This window comes from Raphanus sativus, chromosome 6 (genome assembly GCF_000801105.2).
Source record: "Raphanus sativus cultivar WK10039 chromosome 6, ASM80110v3, whole genome shotgun sequence".
NCBI lineage: Eukaryota > Viridiplantae > Streptophyta > Magnoliopsida > Brassicales > Brassicaceae > Raphanus > Raphanus sativus.
In genome coordinates, this window is record NC_079516.1 from 46,428,123 (window position 1) to 46,440,417 (window position 12,295).

The window sequence follows — 12,295 nt, forward strand, 5'->3', positions numbered from 1 at the left end:
GTGTCAAGTGTCCTGAGCCTGTGGTGCTTTTGTTGTCCTCCAGATACTTGGTATGTTATGCCGTTAACGCTCTTTATAACTTTTGAGCAGTTTGACACAAACATGTATGAACGTAAAATCAAAATAAGTTTCCCTGGAAATGTTCAGTAGCTTCTTTTAACCGAAAACGACTTATTGTATCCACTATTTAACACAAGTATTATTATTATTATTCTTTTCAACTTTACAGATGGAGTATTCACATGCATCATTCTTAATACTTCTTTGGTCAAATCTATAATTCACACAACCCACAGAGTAAAACTGAATTTCAATTACAACCTCTTTTAGACTCCGTAGAAGAGGTAGTCGTCATGAGGGAGACTTTCTGTACCGTCGAGATATCGAACCACTTGCTTCATCATTGGCCTAGCTTCCGGAGACCGGTTAGCGCAAAGAAGCCCGGTTTTCAGAACCAGTAACACTTCTCTACCCACCAACTCGTCTCTATTCATTCTCGTGTCACATGTCTGTAAAAGATCACCTTTCTTGAACCCGTGAAGCACCCAGTTCACTAAACTAATCTCTTCAGGTGGTTTTGTCGGCTCTATAGCTTTTCTTCCACATAAAATCTCCATAACCAACACCCCAAAACCAAACACATCTGCGTCACGTGTAGCCTTTCCCGTCTCGACTAGCTCCGGCGCCACGTGTCCCGTGTTGCTGTGCCTGTTTCCTTGTCCGTAGTCTCCTAGTCTAGCGTTTAGCTCCTCGTCTAGGAGGACGTTGCTAGGTATCACGTTCCCGTGAATCAAAGGTCTCTGACCCTCGCCGTGAAGGTATTGAAGTCCGGCTGCAATCCCCTTTATGATACAGAACCGGTCCGACCATGTGAGAACCGGTCGGTCATTGCTGAATAAGAACCGGTCTAGGCTACCATTGGGGACGTACTCGTAAACGAGATAGATCTCGTTACCTTTGCTGCAGTAACCAAGTAGATTAACTAAATTTCTTTGTCTTAGTCTTGAGATAGAAGCTATCTCCGCTATTAGGGTTGTCTTTTGCTGCCTTGTGGTGCAAGTAATTCTCTTCACTGCTATAATCTCCGTAGGAGTAAGCTGCCCTTTGTAGAAACTTCCAGAGTTTCTCTCTCCGAGAAGTCTAGAGTTGTCGAAGCCTCCCGTCGCGCTTGATATCATCTGGTGGGAGAATTTTCTTGCGCCTCCTGTGAAGAATACTTGCCTTCTACGGAAGAGCCAAAACCCTAAGAGAATCAAGATCACGACTACACCTGTTGCTGATGCAGCGAAGATTATGATGAGCTTCGTGTTGTTAGAATCCTTTTTCACTGAAACTGGAGGAGGGTTTGGTGGTGGAGAGGACGGAGACGGAGGGACTGGAATGGAAGGAAGCTTTGTTAGGTCAATCTCTGCTGCTCTCCCTTCTATGCTGAAGCTCCAGCCTAGAACAAGATGCGTGCTCGTGACGGTTCCGGTGGCTGCAGAGAATCCAACATAGTGTTGTTGTTCGGATAAAGTCTCGGAAAGATTCATTTTCCTCGAGAGGAGAGGCAAGTTTGGCTTTGGACGTTGTAGAGGAGCTAACGTGACATTGAGCAACATCTCTGTCGCGTTGTATTCGATCCAGACTCTGATTGGGTCCCCACTGGCCAGCCTCAAGCTTATGTTCTTTGCGTCTCGGTCATCAAAATACGCAGCTGGTGCAGACTCAATGGAGACCACTCCGTTTAGGTCAATACCAACATGGTTATCATCGATATCGTTCAACTCAACGGCCTGGACCGTGTCGAACTCAACTGCGAGGATGCGGTTTAAGGAGTTTCCGTTGTTGGAAGTGTTGAAGAGGCCTAGGTAATTGCTGGGAAGGGCTCCGCTAAAGTCCATGGAGGGTGAAATGACGAAAGCGAGGCCGTGGCCTGGTGCACCGGGTCCTGGAGTGATGGCGAAGACGAAACTTGTGGAGAAAGAAATAGAGTTTGAGGAGTTAGGTTTCGAGAAGGGTATGGGAAAGCCGTGGAAAGCTTGACCAATTTGCCTCATCGAAGTGTTTGTCAGCTCCAAGAGGCCACTAGGGTGGACAATGGAGGAGCCGAAGTTGAGGAGGTTAGCACCAAGAAAGCCATGGTTAAGAAACTTGGTTTCTTGTTGGCTTGAGGCGCAAGAAAAAAGGATTGATAGGAAGATTGTTGTTAAAGCTATGGATTTGGAGGTAATCGCCATTGATGGTTTTTAGTGTTTGAAGTTATATACTTGTGTCAGTTGCTATATCTATTTATAGCTTCAAGAAAGCGCGACTATTTCATATTCAAACATATTTTTTGTTTATACCAAGAAGCTACACTAACCTCAGGTGAGTATTTGACTTTTTATAGTTTTGCTAAGCAAATGTTTTGGTTAATATCCTTGAAAATTTCATTCGGTCTTTCCTCCAAAATTCCTTTCTAATCTAAATAATTGCAACAATGACATTATGTTGCATCTGTGTGTCTTAAATCTCTGTTGTACCAGTAAAATGCCCAGCACTCGTGGAAAGTTATGGTATGCCTTTTCGGTTTAGGAAAGTTACTATTTCTATTGGGAAAAGGAAATCGGGTTTTTTTGAGGCTGTATAAATATGGGTCTAAGGGTTTGTAAATTATTATCACATCATTAATAAGAAACCCTAAAACGGGTATTTGCCTCAATACGTTTTCTTCTCTACTCTTCTTCTAACCTAAACGACGGCTGTTCACAACACATTATTTATTTGTACACAACTTAAATATATGATTACAACGTCACAGTGTCGGTCGCATAGAAAAGGCGATGGTTTTGGTAATGGCCAATATCCTATATAAGAAATGGATGAAGATATCTTGAAACTGTTAAAGAATGAACTTCAAATATTAGTATTCGTCTAAAAATTTCTTTTAAAACGAAGAAAAAGAAGACTTGACCATTCAATTCTAATTTGAAACTTGCGGAGTTGGATGCATAAATATATAAAAGTACAAATTAAGAGAATTTTTCATTCAAATCGTTTATGTAGGTGTGATCACAATAACGATGCATACTATTCGTTATTTTGTTTACATAAATATAATTTGTTAGCAATATATGTATTTCACTATTCAGCACTAAGTTTTTTTTTTTTTTTACAAAAAAATTTCATATATTACCTAGTATTCAGCACTAAGTTGAAGTCATGAGATATATTTGCTTACTATTTCTGTAACAATGCATACTATTCGTTCCAAAATGACGAACACACAATTCAAAATAGAGTAGATAAGTACTTTGAAATATTAAGTTTCTCGGAAGAGTTATACGACCAAGAATATTTCTCAAAACCATAAAAAAATTCTTTAGGCCACTCTTGTCATATTTATTAGGTTCTTTTGTGATCCTCTCTATCTAATCTCTAGGTTCTTTTGTGATCCTCTCTATCTAATCTCTAGAGCATCTCCATCTCCATCGGTTACAACCTATCCAAGTTTTTGAAACAAAAATAATAATATTATTATAATAATTTAATTTTGTATTAAATTTGTAAAACCAATTAAAACACTAATGCAGTGACATCTGTTACTTTAAGCTAGTAAGACCACTTCCGTGGAAGTACTTCAATCAGAACTCCCCTATTAAAATTAAAGAAATTAAAAGAGATTCTAAAAACTCTTGTTTTAGAACGACTTCTAAACTTTTTTCATCTACAAGTCATGCAATTAACATTTTAATGATTTAAAAAATATCAAATTTAATTGCACAATTTTTATTTTTTTAGAATCTTACATGATTTCTAATGGTTGGAGATGGTTTAACTGACCCTTAAAAACATGTTAGTATGAATTTTTCAATACTCTTTCACCAATAATAATTGTTTTTCCTTCTTATCAAATGGTAAGAACTCATTTAATAGCTTGCCTTTGGAGCTGCTCCTAGTATATATTGTACCTCCTTTACTTAAAAGACTTTTTTTTTTGGACAACTTCTGAAAGACAATTCGTAATATTACATTTAATAGCTTTTCATGAAATTTTAAGAGGTCACTTCTGGGACATCCAATAAAATTGAAACAATAATCCAACATTTTAGTTAATCTAATAAACTTCTAAAAGCTGACAAAAAAAAACTTCTAATCTTCCTTATAATTGTAATTGTAATATCATAATAAATCATCGTTAAAAAAAACCTTCTAAAATTTGGTTCCAACAAAACCTTGTGCACCGTTGTGACTTTCTTGGTTCGTTGTCTGTCAACTTGTGTAGAAGATAACGACAAATTTGTTTACGTCCAAGATACTGACTACTAACAGTTCTTTTTGGCTGGGAGCCTGGGACAACGAACTTAGACATTTTGGACATGTTGTCTCACATAACATTTCAACCACACATCCAAAAATACTCAATTATTCACACTTACTGATATACACTATATAATATATGCCATTTCTGGCCATTGGTAGTCTAATTAAAAGAAAATGGATAAAAGATGGAGTCTTCAAGGTATGACTGCTCTTGTAACTGGTGGAGGCAGAGGAATCGGGTTCGTCTTTCTTCCTTCTTTATCATCTTGAATGGTCAAAATTTGAAGTAATTTTATGTTCGTTTAATGTTTAGGTATGCCATAGTAGAAGAGTTAGCTGGTTTTGGAGCTAAAATCTATGTATGTGACATATCCCAAGTTTTGCTCAATCAAAGTTTAAGGGAATGGGAAAAGAAAGGGTTTCAAGTGAGTGGTTCAGTCTGTGATGTAACTTCTCGATCCGAGAGAGAAACTGTGATGCAAAAGGTCTCCTCTCTGTTCAATGGCAAGCTCAATATTTTCGTAAGTAAATGCCTTTAACGTTAAAAAAAAAGAAGCATTTTCATTCAATTAGAACTTTGAGAAGTCCTCTCTATGTTCAACATAGGTGAACAATGTGGGCGGACTTCGTTCAAAGCCAACGACAGAATATGATGCAGACGATTTTAATTTCCATATCGCAACAAACTTGGAACCTGCTTTCCATTTTTGCCAGCTTTCACATCCTCTCCTAAAGGCTTCAGGCTATGGAAGTATCGTCTTCATTTCATCTGTTGCTGGGGTTGTATTCTTTGAATCTGGATCCCTTTATAGTCTAGCCAAAGGTAACCAAAGTATACTACTAGAGGCAAGACTAAATGTTTTTTTATTTCTTCTTTTGTTGATTCCACATACAAAAGAAATAATGTTTTTTATTTCTTCTTTTATAGGAGCTCTGAATCAGCTAGCAAGAAATTTGGCATGTGAATGGGCAAAAGATGGTATAAGAGCCAACGCTGTTGCTCCTAATGTTATCAAGACTCCTCTGTCTCAACCAGTAAATCAACAAGACAACTTTTACATTTTTTTTAATTACCAACCATTTCCTCTAATCTCCTCTCAAATTTTGTTTCTTAAAGTATCTTGATGACGTCGGTTTCAAGGAGGGATTGTTTGGTAGAACTCCACTTGCTCGCGCTGGAGAACCAAATGAAGTTGCATCACTGGTGGTATTCTTGTGTCTACCTGCAGCGTCTTATATAACAGGCCAAACCATTTGTGTTGATGGAGGCCTCACCGTTAACGGTTTCTCCTATCAACCACATGCTTGAGCATGGCCTTGTCGCGCGCGTTTTATTTTCTGGCACTGTCTGTCTTTTGAACTCTTAAAGTCTGCTCTTTAATAAAAATTGTCACACTGTGAGTTTAATATACAAAAATATAAGCGTGGCTACATTGTCAGTGTTGGAATAGAAGATTCAGTTACACACGAGAACCTTAGCGAGCACCATTCTTTTACCCGGAAGCCACAGCACCAACAGCTTGCAGCAATCTCTCTCGGAGAGACTCTAAGTCTCATGCATCACAAAGTTTCTCCTCTATCCTCTGCTTTGTACTAACAAAGAAAAAGACAGTACCAAAACATCGGTAACACTCATACATGTTCCCTATTTAATCTCAAAAGTTTTGAGTCAAATCTTCGAACTCATACTATTCGTTCTAAAATGACAAACACAAATCATTCAAAATTTTAAATGGTATAATATTTAACAAATAGATAAAATATAATGCTAGAATATTTCTTACAAATATCTTCTATACAAACATACTTTATCTATGGATTAAAAAAATATAAATCATAGAAGAAATAATACGGTATACAAACAAAGATTGAAGGCAGCTCTTAAATAGCCCTATTTAAACTATTACAATTTCAGATAATATAATAAATTAGTATACTATGCAAAACTGAGCTAGGTGAGGTTTGAACACACGTTGACACACCACTATCAAGGAATCTTAACCATTGCACTCTGAAGGAGTTAGTGTAATTTGGGGTCCATATTTTTTAGAGGCCTGAGGCAAATGTCTTTTCCATTTCATAGTAAGCACGGTTCTGAATTGATGTAGTGATGAAAGATGTTGGATTGTTTTTGTATATCCTTGATTCTTGGCTGGAATTCTTGTAGCTCTTGGTAAGAGCATTGGATACCTTTTGGTTTTTAGCCTTGTTGTTAGCAGCCGATGATTTATGGTCACGGGGTCGGTTTTTGCTGTTTATCTTTAGAAAAAGTGATAAGGATGTTTAATCCAGATATCGGTTTGGTCTCATTTCAGTTTTTTTTTGGGGTTTCAATACTTCGATTATAAAAGATAACAACCATACTAAAATATATTTATTTTAGTTTGGTTCAGTTTATATACCGTAGATTTTTGGTTTATTCGGTTTTATACTAAAAATTATAAATTTATTTTGATTAGATATCAGCTTTTATATAACATAAAGATATTTCGGTTTTTAAATAGCCTGATTTTTTTACTATTTAAAATGATTAGTAAGTTAATAAGTATAATCGGTGTTTTGAAATCGGACCTAGATCCGCAGTTGAACCGATAAATCCGGTGATCCAACATAATTCGGTTTGGATTTTGTAAAAAAATCTAATATTTAAAAACCCGTAAAAACTTGTAAAACCCCACTAAAACCCGGAACCTGCTACCGACCAAACCAGTGGTTGAACCAATAAATAATTTTTATTTTTTAAAAAAAAATTATATTTTTAGATTCCGTTTTATATTCGAAATTTCTAATTAAGAAGTTAGATTTTCATTTTTTCAGTTTTATTGCCGTCTTCCTCTTCCTCTACCGATCTATACCAAAATCAGTTGATGTATTTGTTGTTAAATTATTTTTGTTACTGACAATGTATTACAATGATGTTTTACGTTTGTTTTATTTTGGATTTAAAGTTTAATTTATTATTCACATTAAACATTTAAATATTTATGAATTTTAAGTATTGGTATTTCCTTTAGATGTCATAAAAAATATATATCCAAAGTATTATTTTATGTTTTAAAAATATTTAGAAAATATTTAAATTTAGTTTTTAATGGCTAATATATTATTATAAAATAAAATTGATTTAATTACCCAACAACTCGGTAACCAGGAAAGTCGTCCGGTTTAATGTCCGGTTCGGGTTTTAAAATATTAATTATAATATTTGTGTAGAATAAAAAATAACAATTAGTAAATCCATAATATTATAAATAACTAAATATTAACACACCTATTTATTAACAAAAAAGTAAAATTTATATTTTACTTAACTTAATAAAAATTAATCATAAATTATAATTTAAAATAAAATATTAAATTACTAAAATCAACATTTTGAATATGAAGATCTTATCAATAAAATAAATCATGTAAATATATTCTTAATTATCTTATATATTTTACATATAATTATACTACTATATTTTAGTTGATCGGTTTATTCGTTTTAATCGGTTTATAGCAACCATATCTATATACCGCAGTTTCTTAAAAATAACATATATTTGGTATATTCATTATTATCAAATCCAAATCACTTTTCTCTATTTTAGTTCGGTTCGGTTTTAATCGGTTTGGATTTTCAGATTATAAGAAAAAAATATTAGTAAAATTATAACTTTTATATAAGTTTCTTTGCTTCGGAAAATCGCGGCATGCTTCACAAAATTTGTCTGGACTTTTTTGTAGTGTAGTTTCCTTACTGAATTCCAACCCTATTAACATGTGAGCTAATTTCAACACTTTTCTGTAGTATAGAGTTGGGTACAAAAAACTGGTTCACCAAACTCATTTCGGTTTTGTGTTTTTTTGAGGCCAACGGTGGGCCCTACTACATATTAGGAAACGTAATCTTGAATGATCCTTATCCTGTAATATTTGATTTACTTTGACTCTGTAACATATGTGGTATCTCTGGTCTCTGCCCAAAACGTCATTACCTACGTATGTTTGATATAATTTGCCTCTATAAATGTTATTTGGCATCTGTGGTCATTCCTAATCCTACTCACATGCAAAACAAACAAATGGATAAAAGATGGAGTCTTGAAGGTATGACCGCTCTTGTAACAGGTGGAGCCATCGGAATCGGGTTCGTCTAGCTTATTATATCAAAATTTAACCAATTTTCTGCTTTTATTTATTATATCGCTACATATCTCCCTTTTGTGGAAAATGTTTTAGGCATGCCCTAGTAGAGGAACTAGCTGGTTTCGGGTGTAAAGTTCATGCATGTGATCTATCCGAAACTCTGCTCAACCAAAGTTTATGTGAATGGGAGAAAAAAGGGTTCCAAGTAAGTGGTTCGGTCTGTGATGTATCATCTCGTTCCGAGAGAGAAAAACTCATGCAAACCGTCTCAAAGATTTTCAACGGAAAGCTCAACATTCTTGTAAGTGATATTTGAGTTTAAATTAACTAAAATTCTTTTAAGAAAACTAAATCTTAAGCAGTGACATTTGTTGAGCCGGCTTGAGGTTTTCAGGGTTTATACAATTTAGTAAAAGTTTTTTTTTTACGATATTGGTTTTATTCGTATATATTAATTCAAAAAAGAATTGGGACCCAACAAGACCAATGTTTGGCGTAGCTATGTCTAAAAGATTTACATTATGATTTTCGTTTATTCTTAATTTTTTCTGTTCAACTTAGGTGAACAACGTTGGCTCAGCTCGCGTAAAACCAACAACTGAATATCATGAAGACGATTTCTCGTTTCATATCTCAACAAACTTGGAGTCTGCTTATCATCTTAGCCAGCTTTCACATCCTTTTCTAAAAGCTTCAGAATCTGGAAGCATCGTCTTCATTTCTTCAATTGCAGGGATTGTCTCAATTAATTGTGGATCCATGTATAGTTTAACCAAAGGTACATATAGTATTATTACTAGACGCAATTCTTAGGAGAATTTAAAAAAAGATTGGTAAAAAGAAAAGGTTCATTTCTACCATTCTTGTGTTGTGCAGGAGCTTTGAATCAACTAGCAAGAAATCTGGCTTGTGAATGGGCCAAAGATGGAATAAGAGCCAACGCTGTTGCTCCTAATTTTATCTATACTGCTCTGGCTCAACCTGTAATCAATCCCAACTTATTTTTTTTTCCCTTCCAGTTAACATCACGCACTTCTCTCATTTCTTGTTTCTAATCTTGTGAATAATCAGTTTCTTGATGACGCCGGTTTCAACAAGAGTTTGTCCAGTAGAACTCCACTTGGTCGCCCTGGAGAACCAAAAGAGGTTGCATCACTTGTGGCATTCTTGTGTCTACCTGCGGCTTCATATATTACTGGTCAGACCATTTGTGTTGATGGAGGTCTCACGGTCAATGGCTTCTCCTATCAACTACAGGCTTGAGCTGACAGTTGTGTGGTGATGCAGCGTACAGGCCTATTTTCTTCTGGTGTTGGGTTCTGTATTAGGGTTGGCAGAGTATTCGTGCTTTAGTTTATGTTCTGTTTTTAACTTTGTCTTTGATCATTATAATAAAGAGTTTCCCATCATTATTGATATCCAAGTAGTTTGTAACTGCTTCTAAGTTAAAGGAGAGCCAAAAATGAAAAAGTAGTCTCCAAATAATCAACAATATAAACAGGATTAAGAGAAATACTCAAAGACCATTTTCAAACTAGAGAGCATTTGTATCTTTTACTAACCATTCTCAAAATTCCTTCCTTTAGCCTTTTTTCTCTCTCAAGTCTCTTTTCTTTTGATGTTTGGTTCTCTATTAGGGTCAGCAGTTTGTTTGCTTTATAATGATTACCCCTAAGTAGATTCATGCTTTAGTTTATGTTTTGTTTTAAAACTTTGCTTTCGATCATTAATAAAACCCAGAATGAGGAACATCCTGTAGTTCGACACCAGGGTCCTCCTTACATGCAATGAACAGTTGCTGCAACCGAGATTGATTCAAGCCAATAAATATGCAGACTAGTGCACGAAAGAGAGGTAGAAAAAACAAGAGCTGACTTGACAGAATAATTATATACTGTTGATTTCACTGTGTAAATAAAATTTCGATATAAAAATAGTCTTTGATTTCACCTAACTCACAGAATTATAAAATGTGCATCGACAATTCGAAAAAGACAAATGAGAAAGTTTGCTTTAAACGACAATTTTGACCCATTAACAGTTTTTTTCCCTTTTTGAGAAATTACCTAGACTAATGCAAATCATTCTACTAATTACTAGAATAAATCACATTAGTTTCTAATTACTAGATTAAAATTTAAAACAACTAAATTTACCAAAAACTCAATTCTCTAAACATTAACCACAAGTTTGCCATTATAATTTAATAAATAAAAATATATAGTAATACAAAAAAAAACAAATAAAAGAAAAAGAAGACGGGGTCTTCTTCTCCAACTACGCAGAGGAGGACCTTAGTCATCTCCATTTCTGTCTCCAACACTTCCTCTGCGTCACAGCCTGAAATCCGCCGTTCGTCGTCTCCATCTCTGTGTCGCCGTTCGCCTGAGTCACAGCCTGCACTCCGCCGTTCGTCATCTCCATCTCTGTGTTGTCGACGAGACCTGAACTCCGCCGTTCGCCTGGGTCACATCTCTGCCATCAATTCCAAGTTAATTGAATCTGTAAGTCCTCATTTGTGCGGATCTAGGTTGTTGTTTTTAAAGATTGATTGATTAATTGGATGATGAAATTTGAGAACTCTAATTCCCAATTTTAAAAATCAATTTTATTTTTCTCAGTGTTCGCTTGATTTTGAAAGCCCTTAATCTATATTCTCTTAATGCGATGACAGTAAATTTATGTTAATTTGAAATGGAAGAACTCTCATATTATGTTATTTCTACCATTACAGAACAAGAGCACACTTTTTATTGGTTTATAAATTGTATAATAATTATTTTTCCATTGTTAAGTTTGTTCTACTACTTTTGTGATAGAAAATTTTCATTTCTTTGTGAAAATGTGGCTGAATAATATTTATTTTGTTCTCTTTGTTTTTAAGGAATGGCGTCATCTTTGTGTAATAGGAAGTATCCTCCACGTCTTTATGGGATTGGTAAAACGCCTATTCAAACAAAGAGCATGAATCACAGTTGTTTTCTAGGAAACCTTTAGACGATGAGGGAAAATATCAGCGAAAACGTTTGGTCTGAGTTGAGATCGCTAGATTATGTTGGATGCTTTCTTGTGATTTCCATCTATTTTGATTGGAAAAATCTTTTATATGATTGATAGGTTCTCTATGTGTTCATTGGTGTAGTGGTATGTCTTTTCATTATAGCCGAAGTCATGCGTAGTCATAATAGAAACACCATCTCACTTCTTCCATGGATTCTTGCCATTCTTGTTCTCATGGCTCTTATAACAAATTTGGTAATGTAGTCATCTGAGTGATCTCCATTACATATTGGCTCGTGTGGAGCATCTGTTGAGAAGGACACAGACTGTGCAGGTCGTAATAGTGAATATAAAACACTTTATACATATATTTCATGATGCTCCTTTTAGCCTTAATTATATTCCTCCAATGAGAGGACAAATGTTAGAGGGCAATCTAATACTAATTAAGATGTCTAATACTAATTAAGATGTTATTTGGCGTAATAATGAGAGGTTATGCCTCCCAAACATGTTTCTCTTAGACCCTGACCACAAAAACATTGTACGAAAACCATAAGAATCTTTGCTATCGTCATCGAACCAGACAAAATTTATGAATGAGAGGTAAGAGGAAGAAAAAGACGACGACAAAGAAGAACATAAACCTAAAACGTAGTCTAATATGATTCTTGAACCAGAAGTTTAAATTAATCTAAACCAAAATTTAAATTTAATTTAAACCGATTTTAATCAAAATTAAACCGAAATATTTAGGCACTTAACCACACTTTCGGGTGGATAAATCTGCTACAATAAATTTGTCTTACTTTGGTAATTAGAATTTGTCTTATAAATCTGCCGTCAAAGATGGCAATTTAAAAAATCGGCCACCACATGA

General features: G+C 35.0%; 3 protein-coding genes across 3 annotated transcripts; 2 read left to right on the plus strand and 1 right to left on the minus strand.

Moving 5' to 3' along the window:
• Positions 1-289: 289 nt before the first annotated feature.
• On the minus strand, positions 290-2,443 carry LOC108811984 (probable inactive L-type lectin-domain containing receptor kinase III.1). The gene has a single exon (XM_018584110.2). The coding sequence runs from the start codon at positions 2,217-2,219 to the stop codon at positions 327-329; it is 1,893 nt and encodes a 630-aa protein (XP_018439612.1). The 5' UTR covers positions 2,220-2,443; the 3' UTR covers positions 290-326.
• Positions 2,444-4,366: 1,923 nt separating this feature from the next.
• On the plus strand, positions 4,367-5,717 carry LOC108811986 (tropinone reductase homolog At2g29310). Its single transcript, XM_018584111.2, has 5 exons — positions 4,367-4,523; positions 4,598-4,805; positions 4,891-5,107; positions 5,213-5,319; positions 5,402-5,717. The coding sequence occupies exons 1-5, from the start codon at positions 4,459-4,461 to the stop codon at positions 5,591-5,593; spliced, it is 789 nt and encodes a 262-aa protein (XP_018439613.2). The 5' UTR covers positions 4,367-4,458; the 3' UTR covers positions 5,594-5,717.
• Positions 5,718-7,945: 2,228 nt separating this feature from the next.
• Positions 7,946-9,824, plus strand: LOC108807350 (tropinone reductase homolog At2g29330). The gene is made up of 5 exons (XM_018579626.2): positions 7,946-8,416; positions 8,509-8,716; positions 8,977-9,193; positions 9,292-9,398; positions 9,487-9,824. The coding sequence occupies exons 1-5, from the start codon at positions 8,271-8,273 to the stop codon at positions 9,676-9,678; spliced, it is 870 nt and encodes a 289-aa protein (XP_018435128.2). The 5' UTR covers positions 7,946-8,270; the 3' UTR covers positions 9,679-9,824.
• The last annotated feature ends 2,471 nt before the right edge of the window (positions 9,825-12,295 follow it).

Excerpts from the sequence above, each read along its gene's own strand:
- LOC108811984 (XM_018584110.2), bottom strand. The coding sequence starts at position 2,219 with ATGGCGATTACCTCCAAATCCATAGCTTTAACAACAATCTTCCTATCA.
- LOC108811986 (XM_018584111.2), top strand. The coding sequence starts at position 4,459 with ATGGATAAAAGATGGAGTCTTCAAGGTATGACTGCTCTTGTAACTGGT. Across the intron at positions 4,524-4,597 it reads GGTGGAGGCAGAGGAATCGG|GTATGCCATAGTAGAAGAGT; the intron begins GTTCGTCTTTCT and ends TTTAATGTTTAG. Across the intron at positions 5,108-5,212 it reads CCTTTATAGTCTAGCCAAAG|GAGCTCTGAATCAGCTAGCA; the intron begins GTAACCAAAGTA and ends CTTCTTTTATAG.
- LOC108807350 (XM_018579626.2), top strand. The coding sequence starts at position 8,271 with ATGTTTGATATAATTTGCCTCTATAAATGTTATTTGGCATCTGTGGTC. Across the intron at positions 8,717-8,976 it reads ACGGAAAGCTCAACATTCTT|GTGAACAACGTTGGCTCAGC; the intron begins GTAAGTGATATT and ends TGTTCAACTTAG. Across the intron at positions 9,194-9,291 it reads CATGTATAGTTTAACCAAAG|GAGCTTTGAATCAACTAGCA; the intron begins GTACATATAGTA and ends TGTGTTGTGCAG.